We start from the raw sequence: 18,841 nt of genomic DNA on the forward strand, positions 1-18,841 counted from the left end.
TTTAAATCTTTTATTTTTGCAGCCCTGGGCTGTTGACCTCACAGCCCATGCCACTGAATGCCTGGAATTGTCCAGTCACAGTGACACCAGTGCCCTTTCATGTTTAACTCTTAGGTTTTCTGCAGGAGAAAAATCAAAATATGCATTTACTGTCCCTTTTAGTTTTGTCCAGAAAAGAAACTTGAATAGGACAAATGGTTTTTTCTTTTCTTTTTTGTAAGCATTATTATTATTAAAATATTTATTTATTTAGCTGCCTGGATTTTCGAGGCAGCATGCGTGATCTTTATTTGCAGCACACGCACTCTTTTAATCCAGTGGCTAAGACTCTGCATGCCCAGTGCAGGGGGCCCAGGGTTTGATTCCTGGTCAGGGGACTAGATTCCATATGATGCAACCAGGAGTTCACATGATACAGTGTTTTGTCTTTTCTAAGTGACATAAGCCAGGAAAAGTCATGGAGGAGGTGGACAGTTCTAAGTCTATACCAGCAGCTTCCAGATGCAACGTCTCAGTATTCATCCCGTATCTGTACGAGTTAGCTCGTCTTGGAGTGACTTGTCATTCTGTGAGCCCAAAGGGGAGATGAGGCGGTAGATGGTGATGTTGTTAATTGAGAATAAGTGATGATTCCTTCCCCCACAAGGCATTAGCTCCTCTACCAACTTTTTACCAAAAATATGAACCAGAAATACATCATTTTCTGGATACATTTTGCCTTTTTTCCACTTCCTAAACTCTGTCTGTTGGAGGGGCTTTTTCACAGTGAAATGACTGAACGGAGTTGGAGCGAGAACTGTGCGGCATTCACAAGCCAGCTTCTTTTCTTCTGGGAGAATAGTGACCATCTAAGCGGTTGAACAGCAGTGCACACGCGCCTCAGAGCCGAGTACACCGCAAAGTCTGTAGTTCACTGTCTGTTTTCCTCCCTGGAAAGTGTAGACCCGGTTCATCCCGTGTTAGGCAACCTCCTGGGCCTCCCCTCTCTGCCCACCAGCCTCTCCCACCATCCACAGAGCCTGCAGCCTGAGCGAGGGGCCGATTTGTCCACCACAGAGCTGGGCATCCGCTGAGAGCAAATGGGCTTCTGCACTTTGCAGGCCCTGTGGGGCACAGAAGGAGAAAAGGGGCTTAAGGACCACCATCTCCACATTCTGAGGGTGACAGTGCTCGGAGCTAAGCTACCAGTACAGTGTCTTCTGTCCTCAGAGCACCGGCAGAGTAGACGACCAGCGCTGTTGTAGATCTAATCCCGTTAAGCCAGCCCAGGTTATACAAGGCACACTCCCAAGTTTGGTTTTCCCTTCCTTCTCCTCTGCCTGAAACATGGTTGCCAGTCTAGGAGACTGCAAGATGAACATACCGATGTCAGTGTGGCCGTGTCTCGAGCTGAGATAGAGGTTTCCGAACACCTGATGCCCTTCTTATGCTTGCCTCTTCATTTGGGCCTAATGGCAAAGATGAGCTTGCCCTGATGCCCTGAGAAGCAGTGGGTATAGGCAGTGGGGCGTGTTTAAGGTTGCAAAGTGATCAGGCTTGGCTTGCAGAAGTTTCTTTAGAAGAAGAAAGTTTTCTTTCCTATAGAAAAGGGGCATGTCTTCTCTTCTAGAGAGAAGTAAATGTTAAAATCATTTTACCGTGTTCTCTTTCTCAACTGAAAAAGCCATTCTTTGGTTCCCTGGGACCCTGCCTACTGAAACGGTGCTCCCATCCTCCCTCCACTCCCCCTCCTTCTGCTGTCTCTTCCTTTGGTTCTGTTTGTTCCAAGAAGAAGCCAAGAATCACAGAAGAAGTGATTCTGTATTGTTCATGTGTTCCATAGATGTTAAGAGGTCAAGCAAAAGGCAGTGTAGCCTAGCTTGATGGGCAAAGATGCAGAATGCAAGGCCCGTGTGCCTAAGTGCAGATCCCATCTCAGCTCACGCGCATGCGCAGCTACTTACCTCCTCTGTACCCAAGTCTCTTCATCTGTAAAATATGGATGATAATAATAACAATGGTCGTAACCCTGTAGGGTCCTTGTGAGGATTCAGGGAAGTTAATACACACAAAGCACTTTGCTGCTGCTGCTGCTAAGTCGCTTCAGTCGTGTCCGACTCTGTGCGACCCCACAGACGGCAGCCCACCAGGCTCCCCCATCCCTGGGATTCTCTAGGCAAGGATGCTGGAGTGGGTTGCCATTTCCTTCTCCAATGCATGAAAGTGAAAAAGTCAAAGTGAAGTCGCTCAGTCATGTCTGACTCTTAGCGACCCCACAGACTGCAGCCTACCAGGCTCCTCCAGTGCCAAATACTTAGTAAGTGATGTTGTGTTAGTTGCCATTTTTTATTGAGCATGTACTAAGCTCAATTTTATTGAGCATGCACTAAGAACTTTGAGATGAAACATCTTACTTAACCCTTTGAAAGTAAAAAGAAAGTAAAAGTGTTAGTCACTCAGTCGTGTCAGATTCTTTGTGACCCCATGGACTAGAGCCCGCCAGGCTCCTCTGTCCATGGAATTCTCCAGGCAAGAATACTGGAGTGGGTTGCTATTCTCTTGTGCAAGGGATCTTCCTGACCCAGGGATTGAACTCAGATCTCTGGCATTGCAGGCAGACTCTTTACCATCTGAACCACCAGAGAAGTTCCTACTTAACCCTTTACAGCTCACCTATAAAGATGATATTTTAAAAGCTCTTTTCCAATAGTGAAACTGAGTGTGAGGGAATTCCCTAGTGGTCCTGTGTTTTGGACTCTGCGCTCTCACTGCTGAGGACTCAATCCCTGATCGGAAAACTAAGATCCCACAAACCTCTTGGCGGAGCCCAAAAAAAGAAAAAAGGTAACTGAGGCTAGAGAAAGATTGTTGACTTAGCAAAGTCACTTAACCATTAAGTGACCAGTATGGAATTCAGACTCAGATCCTTCTGATTCCAAACTCAGTGCTGAACCGCAGCACTCCCAGTGTGCATGGATCTGAATGCCGAGCATTGCAGAGCGATCTGGACTGAGACTGACGCTCTGTTAACGAGGTATCTTCTCTTTCTCGATAAGATCTTACACTAGGCTTCACTACCTTGACTTGCCGAAGTTTCTCCGTCAATTCTTTGCCCCTCACGTTGCCAGTCCTTTTGTGCTTTTCCAGCATCCAGCCTGAGTCCCTTCTAATTCTCCGCTCCCTCAGGAGAAGTCTTTTCTATACAGAATAAAGCTGGCCTCCAGGGTAGAAAATTATTTGGAAGGTTGTTTCCCTCAGCAATTGACTCAATTTCTTCTGAGCAGCTGGGTGGTAATAGGGCTTCATTCCACACCTGGCTGGAACTCTTAAGAGAACACGTGAAGATGCAGGGCTGGCAGAACCTAAGATGCTCTTCCCAGCATGTAGCGTGGCACCCTCTGCTCTGTTCACCCCTGAATCTTTGGGGTTGGTTAGAAACGTTCCTTTGGTCTTTACCTGACCTACTGCTTAAACAGGTTTTCAGCCTGCCTGTGTCGAGGCCACCTTGCAGTGTCGGCCACCAGAGTCACCATGTCCCCTGCTCTGGCTACCTGCCTCGTATTCTCCAACTCGCCGGACAGAGCTTCCTGAAACTGAAATCGCATCTCGTGCCCCCTTCCTTAACACACTGGCAGGATGACGAAGCTGTGATCCCTGCTTGCCGTGTGCCCACCCCACCGCGGCTGTAGCCTCATCCGCCTTCGTAGATTGGCTTTGTTCTCTCGTTGTGCAGGGGACCTGTCCCCCGCCCTGTACCCCACCCCCCCAGAATCCTGAGGACATGTCCCCCGCCCTGTACCCCGCCCAGAATCCTGAGGACCTGTCCCCGCCCTGTACCCCCCCGCCCCAGAATCCTGAGGACCTGTCCCCGCCCCCGGAACCCCAACAGCGCTACTCTCCATTCAGCTGTGGCTTCTGCAGCTGTTCCTGTCCTTCCAGGCCAAGCCAGACCCCCCAGTGCGACCCCACGGCCCTCTCTTCCACAGCCTTAGTCTGGTCGGAGTGCCCACACAGGTCTTTGAGCCCCTCTGCTGTTTGCCAGTTTTGCTGATGTTATCTTTCCAGTGCCTGGCACACTCAGGCACTCAATAAATGGTTACAGCGACACTGATGGAAAGAAGGCAATGCATGCCTTTCTCTGTGGCAAGAAAAGGTGATATTGCTAGATACCCTGAGGGGCCCCTCTTGGGATTCTCGGTGTCCCCTAAGGACGTGTCTACATTTCAGACCAGACAGTTGCATGAGCTTCCTGAACTCTCTAGTGCCAGGCTCATTCCAATGTAACCGAGGGCACATTGCCTGATCTTTCCCTGTGCCCTTGGGCCAACTGGTGGTTGTTCCCAAGTGATGTTCCCAAGTGACCTGTCCACTCGGATGTGAGGATGTCATTGTCACCTTGTCTAGAGGCTTCAGAGCTAAGGAGGGGGGAATCATGAACTCCCACACTCTGGATCTGACCCCACAGTCCTCCAAGGGCTCCACCTCTTTAGAAGTTTTTTGATGATTAACCAGTCATCCCAGCAGTCCACTGACCCTTCATTATCAGAGTAACCTTTTCTTTATGCATTTTATACAAGGAAACTTTATACTTTTCGTTGATTCATAAGGAAAGGGCAATTAATGTATGCTCCCCTGCGGGCTAGACAGAGATACAGATACAAACAGCGTGTGTTGATTGAGCACTTACTGTTTGCCAGACACTGTGGGAAACACATTCCACGGGCTGGTTTGCTTCGTCCTTGTGAGTACGTGTAGACCTGTTCTCTTTCCGCTTTATAGAAGAGAAACGAAGGCTCAGGAAACTTAGGGGACTTGTGCAGGGTCACACGGCCATCAGGGGAGGACCTGAAATCTGGACCTAGAACTGCTTGCCCTCAGGTGCACGCTCTTAGCTCCCACGCCGCTTTGCCTTCCTAGGGTTTTAGGGTCGCTTGCAGGTTATGAGATGTTAGGCACAAAGCAGCATGTCTTCCTGCTCCCCATCACTGACCAGCCTGTAGCCAGCTCACTTTCTAAGCCTATTTAAACTGTTTTGTGTTTAAGATGTAGATGAAAAGCGTGGCACACAAAGTTGCATCAAGCCTAGCCTAATAGTCCTGTGAAATTATATTAATTGTGTTTTACTTTTAAAAGATAGGTATGTCTTCCATTTTTATTTTGATGTTTCCTTCTTAACGTTTAATAAGTTACCCATGGCCGTTGAGCATGTTTAGAAAAGCAGTATCAGTCATGGGGGTCCTAGGCTTGTGTGCCCCCAGATACATTCCTTCCTGATCCCTACAGGCTGCGTGACTCTGACTTTTCAGCCAATCAGAGCCTTTGGTGGGGTGAGGGGCGGGGTTTCAGAAGGAGCCTGGGTATTTCCCTCCCTCCCTGTCTGCCCCCTTGCAGCAGCTGTGGTTCCAGCTTCCTGCTAGGCAGGCTCACCTTGCCTCCGGCTTCCACCAGGTGACCGAGTCCCCTTGGGCTCCATTTACCTCTTCCTTTTGTCTCTCCAGCCTTAGGATGGTGGTGGCTTCCTGCTCCTCCTATCTCCAGGCTGTACTGTTTTCCTCTAGGAACCTTCCACCCCTGTGCACCCAGTTCCTTCAGTGAAATGTTCTCTGTTGTAAATAAATAGGGCTTTCCTTTCTCCATGTTGGACTCTATTGTATATTCCAGTGTTCTCACACGTGATTGCAATGCAGTTTGTTTTGGAGGCATGGAAGATGGATGATATGATTGGGTTAAAATCCTCTGATTAAAAGCAGCCAGAGTGTTTGTGGTCACTGTGACTGTGGTGTTAGGGCAAAACCCTGCCTGGGGTGTCTGGTGTCTAGCTCTAGCTGAGTCACTAAGGGAGTTTAGAATCACTCAGGTCAGAGCCTCAGTTTCCTGGAAAATGAAAGTGCTCCTCGGGGTCCTTCCCAGCAGCCCCATTAGCTGGCTATAACTCCTTCCACACCAAAAGAGTTGTAGGATGCAGACTCAAGTTCCTGTGGGGACCAGTGAGTCGTTTCCATCAGCGCAGTGGGCCCTGACTCCAGCCATCTGCCCTTCTGAGACAGGCCGTTGGTCCCCCAGGGACCTGGGGACAGAATGTGGGTGAGCTGGGGCCGCTCTGTCTCCGCCCTGGAAAGAACCTCAAACGGGCTTTTCTGACCTGACCCAGGAGGTGCGTGTTCACTGGGGCACAGCACGCTCACAGAGCATTTAGTGCAGAAGTACAATATACTGCTCAGCTGTCCTGACTGTGGGTCTAACAGTGTTTCAAAGACGCTGTTTCATATGTTCACCTTAAGTGTAAAACCAGTAGGCAGAGTATACAGATGGTACTTGTCTGATGTAATATATTTTATTTTTCTTCATTTTAAGCACAATCGTGTATTCTCTAAACACCATGTAAAAAAAAAAAACAACTTCATCTCCCATTTGTTTGTGGGTATGCATATATATTGGGGGCATGGGTATCTTAAATAACTTTGATTTACTAAACTTCCCTCCTCCTCCCCCACCCCCAGCCCTTTCTTTTCAGAAGATACCTTTAGACAATCACCATTCACCTCCAATTCAAAAGACCTGCTGCCCAGTGAATCTGTGCTTCACGGAAGAATATCAGCTCCAGGTATGGAAAGACTGTCGCTTTTGCTTCTACTATTGGTTGCTTGAAAATTGCTTTTCTGAAATGCGTGGATTTTCAGATATGTTTAGCTCATAGGTTGAAGGTATTCATATGAAGCTTGGTTTTTGAAAAGAGAGAGAAACTCAATTTAAATAGCCACAAAAGTTTGTTAAAAGAAAATGCAGACAGTAATAAGGCTATTCTTTCTTTGCTGCAGGAGCTTATTGTTCTTGACCAGCTGATGCTTCATTCGTAGAGTGAATTCCTTTGAAAGAGCGAAGTATAACCTGGAAATAATTTGCTGTCAACGTTGTCAGTATTTTAGGCAGGCAACCGGGAAGATAGAGGAGGGCGAGGGCAAGACTGCTAATCGCAGACAGGGAAGGTCATGACCCCAGGGGAGTGTGGGCCACCACAAAGACCTCTTTGGTTTCCATGGCAGCAACACAGCTTGTTAAGACGGTCTTGCCACCCAGATATCACCTCTCTTCTTAAAGGATCTGCATAGATCCATCTCCCTCTCCCTTTTGCCACCGCAGCATCAGTGCCCAGTTTCCTTTTTCATTGCTCCCTTCCATAGCAGAAGGAAAGATGTGCTTGCCCTCGTCTTACCAACAACCTGGCAATCCCTCAGGGCTTCTGTGTGCCCTCTTAGGGTTGTCATGAAATGAGAACATTTGCGAACCCCTGTCCTGGAACCCGCCCTCCCTACCCACTCCCCATCACCATCCCAGCCCCAGACCAACAGCCAGGAAACTTTCAGCTCCCAGAAACTGAGAGAATTGCAGAAGCTCTCGGTGGCCTCTGCACCCATCCATTTGTCCAGGAGAAACAGACAAGGCCATGTGTTTGCAGAAAGGGCTCACAGCAGGGTGGTTGGCTGGGAATTCCCACAAGAGTAAGTCCAGGGGACCCGTCGCATGCAAGGAACCCATGTCATGGACGCAGACGGCTGCAGAGCTGAGCGTTTTTCGTTGCAGAGAGAGCCGAGTTGCATCTTCTGAGATACTGGCTTGTGGTTGTTGGAAGTAGTTCGTGACAAACCATGGGGAAAAAGCCACTCTTTGTCATTCTTTAGTCTTGTGGTGGCAGATCTATTTCTCCTCATCTCCAAAGGGTCCCGGTAGCTGCAGGCTTGTTAGCCTCTCAGGGCTATTCAAACGCGGTAAATAACATGCTTACACAAAAATATATTACATAATACCTGGTTCTAGAGGTGGAAAGAAATTCTGCTTAGTTGATGTCTTCATTCTCAAACAGGGGCTATTTGAACTACTGTTTACTTCCCACAGTGTCATTTTGAATAGCTATCTCCCCGGTCCCCAAATTATCACCCTGCTGTTAAGTTGATGGATTGTGACTTTCTAATGTCAAAATAACTGCCTAGGAATTGCCTGTCAGAGTGCTGTGACCCATACAGCCAGCATCCTGTGATGTATATACAAGCCCTGCATTGCTGGCTTAACGTTTGGCTTGGCTATATTTTAAGAAGGGTTTATTAGTCAAGTTACAGCTCAACCTCAAAGAGTAATATGTTTAACTGTGTGTGCTGTGTTGAGGGGGGAGTGGAGAGCTTCCTGTGATTTGCTTGACAGACTTTTATTACAAATTAGATAAAACTCACACTTTAAAAAAGTTAACTCTTATTTTTAGGGGGAGAATCAGCAGCACTCGGGTTTTTAAAATGCAAAGCCACATTCTGAGGGATAGCCCATCTCTGCTCTTGGAAAAGCCTTTCTTTAGGCAGAGGATAAGCAAAATGACTATAGTTAAATTTTGCCAAAACAGACCATTAAAAGTGGGCCTTTTGTAAAATATGCTGTAGAAATGGAGTTAACATTAGAAAAATTAGAAGTGGTAAAGACAGCCTGGTGACCACAAAGTTCTCAGTATCTGCTTTGAATGATATGCTTTGCTTCATATGAGGTATGTGCAATACCTCTTTGAAGATGTGCTTTGTAAGAAAAGACCTTGATAATTTGGACTAATTGTGGAGAAAACCAATCTAAACAAAGGATTTTGCAGTATGGAGACTGTTCAAGAAAACGTGTCTTTGACATCTGGACAGTGATAAATGGCCCTTGTATGCCACCTACTTGAGCTCCCCAATCCCTTACCCACAGTTCTGAAATGAACAACTTTTTGAAAAAGTTTCTTGGTGGCAAAACCTAATGGGAGGCTATTTATAGCCTTTATGTATTATGCCAAGGGTGAAAGTCATACATTTTTTTGCAGAAATATCAATGTGCTTGATGATGAAGGCCCAGTGGAGTGTAACATAAAATCATGTCTTATGTACCACATTGTCACCCAGAAATCAAAAGAAGTGTGAATCCCAAAATGTGTCAGACCTCAGAGGTCTCAGGTAGATATCATAAACCTATGTTTATTCTGGGACTTTGATAAGTGCAGTGCTGGGAACAAAGACATTTTGAAGCTACAGTTAAAGATCTTAAGATTCTAGGGTATAAGAATCATGAATTCCCATAGAAAATAGAAGGAGTTGCCCAGTGGAGATGCTCTAGTACCAGGTTAGCACTGTTAATAAAGGCCTGTTGTGGTGGTGGTTCACTCGGTCAGTTGTGTCCGGCTCTGTGATCGCATGGACTGCAGCACGCCAGGCTTCCCTGTCCTTCACTATCACCCTGAGTTTGCTCAAACTCATATCCATAGAGTCTATGATGCCATCCAACCATCTCATCCTCTGTCGCCCCCTTCTACCCTTTATCTTTCCCAGCATCAGGGTCTTTTCCAAAGAGTTGGCTGTTCACATCAGGTGGTCAAAGTGTTGGAGCTTCAGCTTCAGCATCAGTCCTTCCAATGAATATTCAGGGTTGATCTCCTTTAGGATGGACTGGTTTGATCTCCTTGCTGTCCAAGGGACCCTCGAGTCGAATGAAGGCCTGGATTTGAGAAAAGAAAGAGGGGGATAGGACAGGCAGGCAGTAAGCTAGTTGACTAATTTGGAAGACTGGTTAGCTTTGTTGTAAGCATGTTGAGTTAGGCACCGATGGTGACTGAGCAGAAATGGGGAAGCCAGGAAGGAGAAAGCCTGCTTTAGTGACTAGGCAGAAGATCATTGGTTGCTAGTATATAAATAAGAGCCTCAGCATCCTTAGACACCTTCTCTTGGGTAATTTAAACATCACCATTAAAATATTATTTCTATTCTTTATTTACTTAGCAAACTTCTTGCCACAGATCATGCAAAGATAAACGTCAGCCTGGAGAATGATCTCAGATTCTCAATTAGTGGAGACCATAATTAATGAGGTTTAATGTGCCTAGTCCAGATCCAAGAAAGCCCTCTGCAAATGCTGAAAACCCCTGGCCTTCATTCAACAATATATATTGGCATGTATTTAGATACCTCTATCAATGGAATGAAAAGGCGTCTCCCAGACGCCTCATGGAGTGAGACCATGGGGCAGGGGAGTATATCACAAGAGAGGATCATTTAAGGTCTGGCAGCTCCGGCCAACGGGGTGCAAGCAGTAAGTGGTGATTGTGTTTCAGCTCCGTGGAGAACGAAGCGAGCGATGTGGGAGAAAGCAAAGTGGGGAGAGATGGTAGCACCGTGGATCATGGGGAGCTCGAGAATAGCACAGTTAACTAGGCATTTGCCTCCGGCAGATGGTCTCTGAGACACACAGCTGCCACCATCCCAGAGAAATAGAATAAACACAGAGCTGCATGGTGTCCTGGCCCTGGTTGTTGCCACTATTTCTAGACTGACTTTCCTGAGAACCAAAGAACGCTCACGAGCCAAGACCTAACATTTTTACTTGCTGCGAACGTCTTAGACAGAGGTAGCACCAGGAATCCGTAATAAAACAGTAAGTTAAAAGCTGCTGTCCTCTTCTGCTGGAGGGATGGGAGGACAAAATATCTTCCTGAAGGCTGTGAATAGATGACTGCGTGCACCCTGGGCAGTGCTGTGGCTGATGGGGATTATACAAAAGAGATAAAAGAGATTTCCAATTGTGACGGAGATAAAATTACAGACTGTGCACATAATTTAATGTACTTTGTCTAATTGATAGTTGTCTCACTTTGTAAAAGATTTACAGTAATAGAGGAAAGATTCTGAGGTCCGGGGTTGGGGGGGGGGGAGCATGAAGGGCAGATCTGTTTAAGGAGTAGCCCCAGAACCACTGTATCCGCGGCTCTGTCTGCCTTCCCATCCTCTTTCTGAAGCAAAGGCTATGAAAAGAAGGATTGACAGCCCAGCGCTGCTTTTCAGCAATGTGGAGCTTCAGTTCCGTTTTATTATGATTTTGAAGTCACAGTATGTTTGCTGTGTATTAAGTCATAAAACAAAAACACAAGCAGAGCGAGTGCAAAGGAAAACGCAGGTCTCCGTGGGATTCTTGCATGTGTTTGGAGTCACCGATGCTTCTGTTTGTTATTTCGAATGGAGCTTAGAGTTAGATACTGCCAAACATATCAGCAATTGTATTTGTCAGTCCCTTCCCCCACTATTTGCTAACTTCCCTTTGAAAAAAGAAACTCTTTTTTTCTGGTTATTGGTTATGTCATCCAAACAAGCAGTAAAGAACATGGGCAAATCTAGTTCAAGACCGGATATGCCAATCAGGTTTGATGTTAAATAAAAAGATGGATTTGGAATGGTCTGCCTTGTCCCCAGGCCAATTCTTGATCCATTTTCCTCTTTCTGTTCTGCTCATCAATCTAATACAAGTTGTACCGTGTCATATATAATTTTCTGAAATCTAAATTAATGGTGCCTTGCATTAGAATGCCACCAGCAACTAAGTGATTGCCTGCCATGCTACTGGCCAGATAGGAATGACCTCTCAGGCAGTGGGTTAAAAGATATGTATGTTAAGATTTCCCCACTCCTTTCTCGAGACAGAGACGTACCAAGATTTTCTGGATTACAGCAACGTGTTTTCTTCAATCCCTTTTCAAACAAAGCAGATTCTTTTAAAATTCACACTAAGTCATGGACAAACAGTAGAACATGGGGTGTTGTTGGTGTGTATCATTCTGTGGCTTAAGCTCCTTTTTTGAGTAAACAAATTTGTCCTGTACAGAGGAGGAAGTTGATGGTTATCAAGGACCTGCTAAATTGTCAGGCCCAGGATCTGTGTCATCTCATTTAATTTTGAAAACAACTCATGGAGACATAGGCATGGTGCGCTCAGCCGTATCTGACTCTCTGTGACCGCGTGGACTGTAGCCCGCCAGGCTCCTCCACCCATGGGATTCTCCAGGCAGGAATACTGGAGTGGGCTGCCATTCGTTTCTCTGAGAGATCTTCCCAGCCCAGGGGTTGAATCTGCGTCTCCTTTGTCTCCTGTATTGGCAGGCAGATTCTTTACAACTACACTACTTGGGAATCCCTGAGATGCAGGAATTAAGCTGAACTTACAGATAACTAAATGGAGGTTCAGAGAGACGTCATACCATTCCTCCTGTTTTATTGAGATGTAATTGACAGGTTAAGATGCACAACCTAATGATTTTATATAAATGTATATATATATAGCAGAATGAAGCCTAGTTAACAGCCATCACTTCATTGTTACAAATTTTTTTTCTTGTGACTGAGAACCTTTCAAATATGCAATACAGTATTGCTAACTCTAGTCACCGTGTTGTACAATACATCCCCAGGACTTGTTTATCTTATAACTGGAAGTTTGTACCTTTTGCGGAGAGATTATGGGTTTTGCGGGTTCAGTTCTAGGCCACCACAATAAAGCAGATAGCACCATAACGTGAGTCACACAATTTTTTTGGTTTCTCGGTGTGTATAAAAGTTACATTCACACCGTACTGTAGTCTATTAAATATGCAGTAGCATTATTTCTAAAAGACAGTATGAGGGTAGTGGTGGTTTAGTTGCTAAGTTGTGTGCAGCTTCTGGTGACCCCATGGACTGAGGCCACCAAGTTCCTCTGTCCTTGGGATTCTCCAGGCAAGAATACTAGAGTGGGTTGCCATTTCCTCCTCCAGGGAATCTTTCCAACCAAGGGATAGAACCTGAGTCTCCTGCACTGGCAGGTGGATTCTTTACTGTCTGAGCCACCAGAGAAACCATTAAAAAAAAAAAAAAACAGTGTACATACCTTATTTAAAAGATTACTTTATTGCTAAAAAAATGCCATCATGTGACAATGCAAAGTTGCCACAAACCTTCAATTTGTTGTTTTTTTTAATGGAATCTGTGAAGCACAGTAAAGCGAGGTATACCTGTAATTATTTGTTCAAGGTCATCCAGTTGGTGAGCGGCAGCCCCAGAACTCCACAGTACATCTTCTCTCTTTCTGCCCTGTCAGACTGCCTCCTAAGTCAGATAACACGTCCCCAGCAGTGAGCACAGGAGCACGCCTCTCCAGTGTTTGCCCACACACACTCCCAGTTGACATGTGAAGGATGGCTCTCTTGTAGTGAGGAATAAAAAGTGGTCCTTTAAATAAGATACTTCAAAGCAGTGACAAGATAAGAATATACTGTTTGTTACAATGATTCTAATTTTGTCCTCTTCTCTTCCACTTCTTTTCTTTCTTCCTTTAATACTTTGGTAATCAGTGTCACTTGAAGTGTTTCTTTTGGTCAAGAAACTTAAAGAAACAATATTTATTTTCAGTAATCTTTCATGGATGGTCTGAGCTGTAGGAAATAGTTTTGAGAAACTGGGTTAAAACCTTCTGGTTAAATAAAACACAGCACTGAAATGAGTTGTGATCTGGTCAGGGACAGAAAAGAAAAAGTTCTCAACTGGGAATCAGAATCCTAACTAAGGTTCCAGTAGAAAGAGAATATAGGAGCTTCAGGCTTCTTTCACGTCTTTTTGGTACTGTAACTTCAGCTCAGGTTCCTTTATTTTCCTTTGTAGAGCCAAAACTATATGCTGGTCCAAGGGAACATCAGTCTAGTCTACTAGAAATTCTACCACTTCTGCTAAGAGTTGGGGAAGGAACAAGTATTTAAACATAATTCTTGAAAGACAGTATTGGGGGTGGTAGTGGCTGAGAAGAGCTTCTGGGAAGCTGGCTGCTTTATTGATCTGACTGCTGTTTACATGGTAGGTAGTTTTGTGAAAACTCATCAGGCTGTGTACTTACGACCGTGTCTGCGTGTGTTAGGGCTAACTGGCTTGTTCACAAACAGATGGGTCCCGATGCCATGTGGCCACCTCCACACCATCAGTAGGAGTGCGCCTTCACTTCAGAGACGTGAAAGAGATGATGATGCCGGCTGCCTTCAATCAGACAACTTTTAGTTTATAGGAATATCTCTGTTTGTCGCATAACGTGTGTTTCAAGGTGGGAAACTGTTCTGTACGGCTCAGAGAGTGTCACTGACGTACTCGCAGTATATTGGCTACGTGGTCTGTCCAGCTGTTTACTAGAGGGAGAAGATTTCATTGTTGTGGAACATCCTGATCCAGATAGTGTTGCCTGTGTGCTGAGTCGCTTCAGTGGTGTCTGACTCTTTGCGAGTCTATGCACTGTAGCCCACCAGGGTCCTCTGTCCATGGTATTCTCCAGGCAGGAATACTGAAGTGGATTGCCATTCCCTCTTGGATCTTCCTGCCCCAAGGATCGAACCCACGTCTCTTACATCTCCTGCACTGGCAGGCAGGTTCTTTACCACTATCACCACCTGGGAAGTCTAGATTTTTGAGACTAAGAACAGTGTGCTCACACCCAGCCCCATTTGCCCCTCACTAGCCTAGTTTAGTCTTAGAGTGTAGATGAATTGCAAAGAGGAGCTGTTGACTCCACTGAAATTTTTTTGGCAGTGAAAGGTCTTGCTTTAACCACAGTCAGCTGTGTATCCACGTTAATCTTCTCAAAAATATAACTAATCAATCTCTGCAGACCAGCAGTTGTGGTGTTCACATACTGAAGGGGAGGCTCACTTTTTTTGAGGGGGGTAACCTTTCCAAAGGAAAAAGTTATTTCCAGCTTCAGTGCCTCACCTGAGCTGTGCATGGAAGCCACAAAGACAGAGGAGGAAAAAAAAACCACTGTGGTTTTTGGGCCAAATCCCTTTATCTCTGCCCAGAGGGCACTAGGATTGAGTCACTTGGTATTGAAGATAATCATCAACACTTTTGTGTTTGTGGGAAATGGTGACATACAAAAGCCCTTTTAAAAACCCAGTTTTCCATTTTGTAAATGAGTTCATATATAAGTGATAGCATACAACATTTATCTTTCTCTGTATGACCTACTTCACTTACCATGATAATCCCTAGGTCCATCCATTTTGCTGCCAATGGCGTTATTTCTTTCTTTCTTTTTTTTTTTTTTAATGACTAAGTAAACAAGCTTGTGGTTACCAGGGAAGGAAGGGGCGGGGAGGGATAAATTAGGAGCTTGGGATTAGCAGAAACTAACTACTGTATATAAAACAGATAAACAACAAGGACTTACCGTATAGCGCAGGGAGCTATATTCAATATCTTGTAATAAACTATTCCAAGTTTATTACATGGGAAAGAAAAGAACCCAGTTTAAGAACTTTATTTCTCAGGTACAGCTTTTCCCCTGGGGCTGTGAACACTTTGGCCCTGGCCTCGTACCTTCCTGTGAGCAGAGCATAAAATTTTCTGCATGCCATTTATAAGACCTATGCAGTGCCCGTGGTTGTGTTTTTACTTTTTTGCAAAGACTATTGAGATGCTTGGAGAATGAATAGTGCTATAAAAGGTCAAATCCTCAAGTACGTGTAATGGACGATGGAGAGTATTTGTTTGAAAATTGCCACGTGGTGACCCTGGCTTCAGTTTGGGATAGGCTAATTCAATCTACAAGGCCTTTTCTGTATATACAATACGTTCTTCCATTCCTTTGCTATCAAAAATACATATTCTCATTTCAGGCAATTTCTTCTTTGTGTTTATTCCTTTGCATGGTAGCAACTGCCCTCCAGTAACCAGGGTAGAAAAAAAGAAAAGCCATTCCACTTGCAAACTGGACCATCTATTTTTCATTTAAACTGATCCATTCTATATTCCCACATGCAGGCCAAATGGGGACCTCGCCGTGGTAAGAGATGCCCCCTCCCCCCCCCCCCCATCACACCACAGCCATTTCTCCATGCAGTTGTTGGAATGACAGTCAGGGGCTTTATTTGGGGACCGTTCTCTCTCATGCAGTGCGTTTCCTTTAGCAGAGTCCTTACCATTTCTGTTTTCAATTTATCGTCCAGGAAAGAAAGGTGTGAGGGAGAAGCACAGAGGTATGGATAGTCTTTGCATTGGCCTCATGAAATCCGGGCCCCACAGCCTCTTTCTCATGTTCTATTGAGACATCCCACATAGGGGTTCTTGCAAGTTCTTTAGACTCAACAGGTCCCTAGTTAAATGTATCATTTTTCCTCCCCTCTGTCCCTCCCCTCCCCAAATAATGAGAATGGATGAAAACCCTCTTCTCTGTCTTCTTTCCTAGCCTAGAGGGTAGCATCACCACCCATGGGAGGTTTAAGGTTAAACACCATTTGTTCACCTTCCTCCAGAAGCAGATCCTGAGACAGATATTTGTACAAGGAGTGTTTTTTAAGGCAGCAAGACCAGGAGACCCTGGGAGAGGGGTGGGGAAGCCAGTCAGGGAAAGGAAGACACCAGCACCGGGTTCCTTCTCAGACAGGTTTCCTGGGTGGACAACCCAGAGATTCTTGTCCCAGGGGACTCTGGGAAGTTGTGGAGGACACACCTCAGGGCTTTTCTGCCTGAGGGGCTGAGAGAGCTGGGATTCATGCTGCTCCAGGGAGAGTCAGTTCCCCAACACCCTGGTCTCAACCACACAGGAGGGCAGAGCAGACTCCCGGGGCCAGAGGAAGCCCCGCAGGTGCTGAAGTGGTAAAGCCGGGGTGATGGTGGGGAGGGGAGGCGGGAATGGCAGCGCTTGCTGCATCACCTTCTGTTATCGCCTCTTCTCCACCCTCCATTTCCACCCAGTTACCCTGTGTTCCCACAGTGGTTCTTCCTCCTCCATTTCTCCTAAATGAGGATTTTCCTTTCTATCCCAAATGCCAGTAACCTTATTCACGTCTCCCATCATGATCCCTCTGGGTTACAGCAGTGACCTCTGGTTGGTCTTCCTGTCCTCCCATCCTGCGGCCATAATCTTTCTGTAAGGCATATCTCTTCATCTCACTCTCCACCCTGGTGGCTTCCCATTGCTCTTAGGATAAAGTCTAACTGATACCTGCAAGTCTCTCCCTATAGGCTGTTTTTTGTTTGTTTGGTTTTTAATAGTCTCAGAAGGCACTGGCGACCCACTCCAGTACTCTTGCCTGGAAATCCCATGGGCAGAGGAGCCTGGTAGGCTGCAGTTCATGGGGTCGCTAGGAGTCGGACACGACTGAGCGACTTCACTTTCACTTATCACTTTCATGCATTGGAGAAGGTTCTTGTCTGGAGAATCTCAGGGACGGGGGAGACTGGTGGGCTGCCGTCTATGGGGTCACACAGAGTCAGACACGACTGAAGCGACTTAGCAGAAGTAGCAGCAGCAGCAGCAGCAGCAGCAGCAGCATCCTTTGGAAATCATTCCCTTCCACTCCAAAACTGGATTAGGTGCCACTTCCTTCGGTCTCCTTGGATATTTTAGAATTTCCTGTGTAATCATCAGCCTTCTACCCTTGGCAGTAAACTCCCTGGTGGGCATAGGCTGACCTGTTCACCACGACGTCACCCAGAAGCCACCACCAAGTGTAACTGCTCATCAATCTTGGATGAAAACAGCACTGAAAATTCTGTTGTTTGTAGAGCCAGTGTTAAATGTTCTAAAGAGAGATCTGATAAGACTTTGATTATGACACAGATCTGTTTTTGACTGTAGGTTAAAATGGACCCCTTTATAGATGTAAGGTGTGCAATGTAGCTTTTTTCCAAATCTGTTTGGTTTCTCTTGCTAATGTGGGTGACTACCCTGACATAATTCTCTTCTTAGAATTAAACAGTTAAGCTTGACAGGAGAAAGATTGTAGGGTCTTTGTGTTCCTTTTTTCACCTTAGATATAGATCTGACTGCCACTAAAGAAACTCCAGAGCAGCATTTCTGAGAGCAGAGAGTGGAAGATGGAGGTCCAAGAACACTCAGTGGTTTGATGTGAAAGGCTAACACTGGAATTAATATGAAACTCCAATAGTGATTTTCATGTGTAATAACAAAATTTCCCAGGCATAAAATTCCCTATGTCATTAGTCTTACAAAGCTTGAAATTATTTCAAATAGAATTGTTTTCTCATCCATGTGCCAACTGCTTTATCAAATCAGCCTCTCTTTTCGAGTTAATTATTTTATTGAGAGACAGTGTTATATTTTGATTCAAATAAGGCAGAAGTTCACATAGGAGTCTCTCATTCATACTAATGGGAAACTTTGTGTGAGTCAGATTTGAATTTAGGCCTGAAGCCCTTGGGAATGTGGAAATAGATTTTTCCAAGGAAAGGAAATACATTTTTTTGCAAATTATTAAAACGTGACCCACGGTTTTTCCCTCTTGCTCAGGAAATGTCCTGCAAGTTTTCTGTTTCCTCAATTGTTTCTTACACCTGAAGAGAGAAACAGCTTTCTACCACTGCCAGGCTACACCCCTCCGTAGTCTTACACCTTCCTTCTCACCTTTGCAAAAATCAGCAGAGATGTGGCTCCTGGAGGTGGAGATCCCCCTACCCACCCACTCACCCACTTCCCCCTGCCACACACACCCACAGCTGTTTCTGCCCTCAGTTACTTTTCTCCTCCTAGGCTTCCCTGGTGGTCCAGACAGTAAAGAATCTGCCTATAATGGAAGAGACCAAGGTTCAGTCCCTGGGTCAGGAAGATCCCCTGGAGAAGGAAATGGCTACCTACTCTAGTATTCTTGCCTGAAGAACTCCATGGACAGAGGAGCGTGGTGGGCTATAGTCCATGGGGTTGCAAAGACTCAGACACAACTGATTGACTAAAACATTTCCAATTTCTAGACAGTGTATTAAAAAGCAGAGACATTACTTTGCCGACAAAGGTCCACATAGTCAAAGCTCTGGTTTTTCCAGTAGTCATGTATGGATGTGAGAGTTGGACCATAGAAAAGAATAAGCACCGAAGAATTGATGCTTTTGAATTGTGGTGTTGGAGAAAACTCTTGAGAGTCCGTTGGACTGCAAGGAGATCAAACCCCTCAATCCTAAAGGAAGTCAATCCTGAATATTCATTGGAAGGACTGATGCTGAAGCTGAAGCTCCAATACCTTGGCTACCTGATGCGAAGATCTGACTCATTGGAAAAGACC

General features: G+C 45.5%; 1 protein-coding gene across 1 annotated transcript in view; it reads left to right on the forward strand.

Annotated features, from left to right (window-relative positions):
* Positions 1-18,841, forward strand: part of ZNF827 (zinc finger protein 827) — a 188,751-nt gene that overhangs the window by 117,417 nt on the left and 52,493 nt on the right. Inside the window, exon 8 of the mRNA XM_052654889.1 lies at positions 6,480-6,583. Coding sequence (XP_052510849.1) covers positions 6,480-6,583 — 104 coding nt within the window. The remainder of the gene's footprint in view (positions 1-6,479; positions 6,584-18,841) is intronic.

This window comes from Budorcas taxicolor, chromosome 17 (genome assembly GCF_023091745.1).
Source record: "Budorcas taxicolor isolate Tak-1 chromosome 17, Takin1.1, whole genome shotgun sequence".
Taxonomy (NCBI): domain Eukaryota; kingdom Metazoa; phylum Chordata; class Mammalia; order Artiodactyla; family Bovidae; genus Budorcas; species Budorcas taxicolor.